We start from the raw sequence: 7,140 nt of genomic DNA, 5'->3' as shown, positions 1-7,140 counted from the left end.
TTGTTGTTGTTTTTTGTTTGCTTGCTTATTTGTTTTTGTTTTGTTTTGTTTCTGTTTTTGCCTTTGAAACAGGATCTATCTGGCTGGCCTGGAAGTCATGATGCAGAACAGGCTGGCCTCAATCTCAGGGATCGCCAGCCTCTACCTCCGTAGTGTTGGATTAAAGGCATGCACCATACCCAGCCAGACTGAGTACCTTTAAGGCTTTGAAGGTGGAGCTTAGTTCCTTCCTCGTAAAGCAAACACCTTGTCTCTCCAAGGTTACTTTTTCTCATCTTTTTCTTCTCCTGATGCTGGGAACAAGCAAAAGAAAGTTATTCTAAGTACTACCATTTTGTTTTCAGTCTCCATTTAATCATAGGGAGAAAAATTCAAGGTCGCAGGCCCTAGGGCAGCTGGGGACTTCCCAATGGCTGACCAGCTTCTGTTGTAAACGCCTGTCTGAGTCCACACACCTCAAGGACAACCTCTCCATCTTGCTGGCAGGGTCAAAGCAGTTCATGTTCCCAGGCCTAGGGATGAACCTATCCCACTTCTAATGTTTCCTTAAGTGTCTGTTAGCTGGTAAAGAATAGAGAAACTACTGTTATCTAAGCCAAGGTGTGTAAGTTGACTCTGTGCAGCCGGCCCGCTCCTTTGTCCCCTTTCCCTCTGAGCTCTGGACCGAACATCTAGGAGAATGAATGAGGGACCTGGAAGCCAGCCGCCCTGGACGCAGTCCAGTCTCCAGCGGGTGCTCCCTTGCTTATCCCGTAATGTCAAAACGCAGTTGGACAACACTGCAGCTCCCCCAGCTCCCCTTTGCTTTGTTTCCATCCTTTAAAAATGTTGTACAATCTCTCTTCTAGGACATGTCTCAGATCCCGTACTGGGCCCCTCCCTGAGCGCTCAGAAAATAGAGCTTGCCTTTCTAAGCTTCCATATCTGAAGTGAGTTTTTCTTAGTTTTTACCCTGAACCCAACAGTGTATCCCAAGCAAGTCTAAAATTTACTATGTAGCCAAGAATAAAGATGACCTTGAACTTCTGACCATCTGTTCTTCCTGCCTCTACCTCTCAAGAGCTGAAATTACAGGTATGTGTGAGCATGGGTGTACATATTCGTGTGTGTGTGTGTGTGTGTGTGTGTGTGTGTGTGTGTGTGTTCAAGCTCCAGTGTTTGTGTGGGAGTGTGTGGGGGCTAGATGGTGCACCATATTTCCTGGAGCTGAAGTTAACAGGTGGCTGTAAACATCCTGATGTAGTTGCTGGGAAATGAACTCAGGACCTCTGGAAGAGCAGTCAGTGCTCTTAACCACTGAGCCATCTCTCCAGGTCCCATCTTTCTTTGTGACAGGCATATAACATTACATGGCACAGGCAGACAGTGATTTAGTCAACCATTAACTATCTAATTTTGCTACCACAAGCAGATCAGTGGTAAATATATTCATGTGTACATCCCTTCAGAATGATGCTTTTGCTATTTCTGTTGGCTGGATTCCCAAAAGTGGGGTTCTTTATTTTTTATCTTTTGTAGAGATGGCTACATTAATGTCTAAAGATCATGGCAGGGCTGGAGAGATGGTTCAGTGGTTAAGAGCACTGACTGCTCTTCCAGAGGTCCTGAGTTCAAATCCCAGAGACCACATGGTGTTATGATCATCTGTAATGGGATCTGATGCTCTCTCCTGGTGTGTCTGAAGACAGCTACAGTGTATTTATATATAGTAAATAAATCTTAAAAAAAAAACTTCGTGGTCTTTTAAAAATATATATATATCTTCTTGTTCTTTTCTCATGTCTACATTTCTGTTTGTTTTCTGTTTTGTACGTGTGTGGATAGGACTCAGGGCCTGCTGCATGGTAAGCAAGCACTCCACCACTTGGACATGCCTGCTGCCCAGTTTACTCATGTTTTAGATGTTCTTTTATTCACTTGCTGACATTAAGTAAGCTCACACTGTATGCCCAACAATCTCAGCACAGAGGGTTTGGGATGTTTCCATTGACTTCTCCTCCCCAGGCCTTGTTTCCTTTGTGGTTTGTGGTTTTGAACTATGAGTTTGTTTGAGGGACTGCTTGCAATCTATGTACATTCTTTGAAACTTGGTTTGATTATACTTTCATTCGGGGGTGGGGGGTGTTGTCTCCTTCCTTCTTCTTTCCTTGTGGGGTGTCCATATGTGCGTGTTTTGCTGGAGGGGCAAACCCAGACTTCATACATACTAAACGAGTGTGGTATCACTGAGCTATGACTCTCTTTCAGGTTTTATTTTTCTTTGCCAAGTGTATGATTAGACTAACTAGTCAGTTTCATTTTGATTAAATTTCTGATGATGGCCACACTGCTCCCTAAATCTCTCAGGCTTCTCTTTTTTATTACCTATATATTATATATATATATATATATATATATATATATATATATATTAGCGTAAATATTTTTAAAGAAGTCTTTTTTAAACACAGAACCAAGGAATCAAACAGTCAAGTTTCTCAGCGTCCATCTTTGAGTAGTAGCAGGTTTTCTTCCAATGTACTATTTTATAGTCTCTGGTCTGACATCCTACCTTCAGAGAGCCCCAGGATTTGTCTCCTAGTTTCCCTTTTCTGAGATATTACAGGTTACTTGAAGTTGATGACTGTCCAAAGAACCAGTGGGGCCGTGTTGGACATCTCAGGGCACGCCCTTAATCTAGCAAAATAAGCACTAACTAAAACTATTTTACAAAAGAGGCAAGTGGGAGGTACAGTCGTGGAGTTCCTCGGGGGGCGGGGTGTCAGAAACCTTTCCGGCTGGGAAGTTATCTACACGTGGCAAAACTGTTCCCTGCCCATAAGTTATCCACTCAAGGCAGCTTTGTGTACTTAGTGAGAGCTGTCTTTTCCTGCCAGGATGAGCCTGCCCGAAAACCAGATCAAGGAGCCGGGCAAGCAGTCTCAGCCCACAAAATCGCTCAAGGAGCCCAGCCAGGAGTCTCTGCCTGTAAACCTACAGGAGCACAACCAGGAGTCCCGGTTCCTGTGCCCTGACCCGTATGTTGTAAGTGCACCCTCTGCTCTGGTTGTCCTGAACACACCACCTCTAACCCCTGCTGGCGCTTTCCCAGCCCCATTCCATATTCTGTTTCCTACCCTCTATTAATCCCTCATTACTGCCCACCACCGCTCCATGCTCTCTCCCGGGAGTACTCTTCTGTGCCTAAGAGACTCCTTTGATACTGGCGCATTCCTGCCGCTGGCGCCATCTAGTTCTGTGCAGCCTCTCCTCTGCCTTATTCTCCCCTGGCTCTCTGTTTTCGCTTAGTCTGTTTTGGTTCCTGTGTGTGTCCCTCTGAAAACCTCTAGCTTGGTGTAGTCCCGGGGACAGAGGGTGGAGGAGGTGTCTCCTTCAGTCGGTTGCTCTGCCACCTTGTAGGAGTAGCCTCTCCAGCCTTCCTGACAGATGCTCATCTCTGACTCCCACACTGGGCAGCTTCCACACTCCCTCTCTGCTTACTTGCCTTCCCTCGGGGACCCGGATGAGAGGGCTTTGGGAGTGCAATCTGCCTTTGGCAGAAGAAGGGAGGAAGGTTAAAGGTTAAAGGAAGATGATGAGCCCAACACTGGAGATTTTCTCAAAGCTGTGCTAGACCCAAGAAGGAAGTGTGAGGAAGACTCTACCACACAGGAAGGCACAAACTCAGTTTCAGTTCATAGAACACATACTCAAAATATTAAATACCCAGGATGCCCAGGGCGTGGCTCAGTAGTAGAGGCAGCTTGCTAGCACTTGGGAGGCGGCTGAACTCGATCCCTAACACGGCCAAAAAAACAGAAACAACAAATAACAACAACCCAACGAATAATAATTCTTTAACGGAACCCCAGTGCACATGTCTACAGTGCTGCTTTGGTATCTGGAGCCTGTCTTAAAACAAAAAAGATGGCCAGCATCAACTCTTCTGGGACACGGTCACCTTGTACTGGAACGAGCCAGGATGAAGCTGAGCTGCCTAAGCAAATCTGCCTAAAACAAAAAGCTCAATGAATTTCTCCAGAGTTGTAGTTGAAATAAAAGGACAACTTTGAGGGTGTGTTAAGTGGGTGGCACCTCCCCCTGCTTCCTTAGGGTAGAAGTTAGTCTCTAAAGGTGCCTGCCTCACTTAGGGAAGGTGGCTCTTTCCAAAAGGGTTATGAATATGTCCTCGCTGGCTGTTTTCAAAGCTACCTGCCCATTGTCAAGGTGTTTAACACTCAGGGTGTTTCATCTTCCCTGATCAACAAGTGCCTGAGTGAGTTCCTGGGCAAAGGTCAGGAGCCAGCACCGAGCTCAAGGCCAATCAAGGTAGGGCAAGATCTGTGTTTATCAGAATACCAGGTTCTCCTTGGATCAGGACCAAGGGTGACTTGATTCAATGGAACAGGTATTCACCGAGTGTCTCTGGTATGCTGAGTCCCGCCAGCGTGCACTATGACTATGGACTAAGAAGAGTGCCCCCTTTCAGACGACACAGACTAATGGAGGATGAACAGACGGGAGTCCAAGGGAGCAGCCACTGTCACAGTAGAACCACATATCTCTCTGGGGCCCTGAGACAACCCTTTTGCAAGGCTCTCCCGAGAGCTAACTTGAAAGACTGTAGACATGGTGACACACTTCGGAGGCAGAGGCGGCTGGAGCTCTGTTAAGACCTACAGAGCAAGTTCCGGGGCAGCAAGAACTACGTAGAAACCATGGTTCAAAAAACCACAAGGAGAAAAAGAAGAAAGGAAATTAGGAAAGGAGAAAGAAAAATAGGCAGACTCAGTAATGGGAAGTTAAGGCCTGAGGCCGGAGGCCCCAGCCTGCCTTGTCAGAGGGAGAGAAACGGTAGGTGATTTTGTTCTTTGCTTGCTAAAGGCTGTGCAGCCTGTTGCAAAGAGCCTTGGAAACCCCAAGAAATGGTAAAGAGTCATTCAAGTGTAAAGTGCAGAAAATGAGAGACTCAGGTTTGCTTCAGAACAAAAGAACTCTGGTCTCAAGCGTGCAGGATGGATCCAGGGGCAGCCCTAGCAAAGGGGAAGCAGCCTCAGAACTTACCACACAACGGGATGTCAGGGATCCTTCTGACTGAACCGACAGTCTCTGTATCTTCACTGCCATCACGGACTTGACACTCTCGCAGGTTCCCACAAGAGGCAACATTTCTTCCAGCCACTCCCCACAGGCTTTCCCACTGCCCACTGGAGAGCCAAGTTTTTCACAGAGTCTGAGAACTTTGAGAAGAAAGGAAGAAAAACGCAATTTAGGAACAGGGCTGAGGTCTTGTTTATAAACAAAGGGGGCACAGGGTGTTAGAACAGGGAAGTATTTGCTTTGTTTTGTTTGAAATGTGTTCCATTGTTGAGTCTAGTTCTCAATCCTCCTGGGTGTTGGATTATGTTTACCACAGCTAGCTAGGGAACTGGTAAGTCATCTTTAGAAGGGGCTTTAGAAGTGGCTGGGCTGATTAGACTTTGAGAGCTGGAAAGGTTTAAGAGTGTCCTAGGTCCATTTTCCTTCCCCCTTTCACAATCACTGAAGGTAGGGAAAGAGTGACCTTCCTCAGGCACAGAGCTATTGTGGCTGTGACGAGTCCGGGGTTAGGGTGGCTGGAACGTTCACCCTAGATCCGAGTTAGACTGACGGATGGCATTTGATCCTAACTGCACTCCATTGCTTCCCAGTTCTCTCATGGCTTTTCTCATGGTTTCCTTCATCTGTCTCAGGACACAGAGAGGACTAAGGAGCTGTTTCAGGGGACTACAAATGCCATCATACTGACTGATTTAAGCGTTAGGCTCCTTGATTAACTGCTTCAGAGAAGTGACCTCAATGTTAACTAAACAGCCTTGCCAAGGGGCCTGAAGTTTAGGGAAGGCAGAAGAACATAGGTTTTGAGCTTCTTTTCCTCAGTTGTAGAGCCTGGTTCCTTCTCCTCTGCCTTCTTCCTCCTAGACAGCTGGAATGCCCCCCCCCCAGACTGTTGCCATGGCAACTAGGCTTTCCTGAGCAACTTAGTTGCCTTTGGTTCTCTTAATTCCAATACTGCACTTATGTCTTAAAAGGCAGTGCCCAGACCTGTTGGGAATAAGGTCATGGCCCCATCACCAGCTCCACACAGCTTGAATTTTCCGGCTGGAAATCCAGCCTTAACCTTTATCACTGTACGGAGTTGTGGGTTTTCTTCTTGTTTTGTAGCAGCAGACAACATATCTGCTACTGGGTTGTAATTGTGTATCTCTGCTATTGTGCCTGCAGGTTGTGGAGCTGAATGTAGGGGGGCAGTTCTACATCACCACCATGGGCACCCTGATGAAACATCCAGGCTCCAAGTTTGCAGAGATTCTGTCCAGGTCAGCTAGACACTACAGAGATGCACAGGGCCGCTTCTTCATTGATCGGCCCGGCACCTACTTCGGGCTTCTCCTGGACTACCTACGCACTGGGCAGGTGCCCACGGAGTACATTCCTGAGGTATACCAAGAAGCTAAGTTCTACCAAATCCATCTTTTGGTCAAGACTTTGGAAGATACGCCTCAGATCTTCGGTGAGCAAGTGGCTCGAATGCAGTTCCTGATGGGGGTGCCAAACTACAGAGAAAACCTGGAGGTCCTGTTGCACCTGGCTCGGGCAGAGGCTGTGGCGATGCGCACGTCAAAGGTGGTGGTGTGTGTGGTGCGCACGGAGGAGGAGGATACCAAGTGTTTGGAGCCGATGCACATCTTGGAGGTCAAAAAGACGCCCGTTGTCAAATTTGGGCCCTGGAAGACGGGTCCTGTGACGGAGGACTTTGTGTACTGCCTGGAGAAAGACATTAGAGCCAAGGGCTATAAGGTGACCTCTCAGAGGTACCACCTGAGTAAGGACCCCTACACGTGTTTCTGGATATTCGTCTTCACTTGGTGGTGATCTCCAGGCGTGGGGACTGTTTTGTTAGAGGCTATGGCGGGACCTGTGAAATCAGTTGCCGTGAAAATCCACGTGCTAAAGCCGAACCTGTAGTTCCAGAGTTTGGAAGGCTGAGACAGGAAGATGGCCACGAGTTCGAGGCCAGTCTTGCACACAGACTGAAACACTATTGAAATGGCCCAGAAGTCAGGCTACCCGTCTCCACATCTGCTCCCTTTGGGAACCACATCCTACTAGACAGAAGTA

At 47.4% G+C, this 7,140-nt stretch overlaps 1 protein-coding gene across 1 annotated transcript; it reads left to right on the top strand.

Annotated features, from left to right (window-relative positions):
• Positions 1–2,877: 2,877 nt before the first annotated feature.
• Positions 2,878–6,894, top strand: KCTD14 (potassium channel tetramerization domain containing 14; the record flags this gene model as incomplete). Its single annotated transcript, XM_080913117.1, has 2 exons — positions 2,878–3,024; positions 6,244–6,894. The coding sequence occupies 2 exons, from the start codon at positions 2,878–2,880 to the stop codon at positions 6,892–6,894; spliced, it is 798 nt and encodes a 265-aa protein (XP_080769243.1).
• Positions 6,895–7,140: the final 246 nt, after the last annotated feature.

The sequence above is a fragment of the Micromys minutus genome, assembly GCF_963924665.1.
Source record: "Micromys minutus genome assembly, chromosome: 2".
Taxonomy (NCBI): domain Eukaryota; kingdom Metazoa; phylum Chordata; class Mammalia; order Rodentia; family Muridae; genus Micromys; species Micromys minutus.
This window is presented reverse-complemented; position numbering and strand designations above follow the sequence as displayed.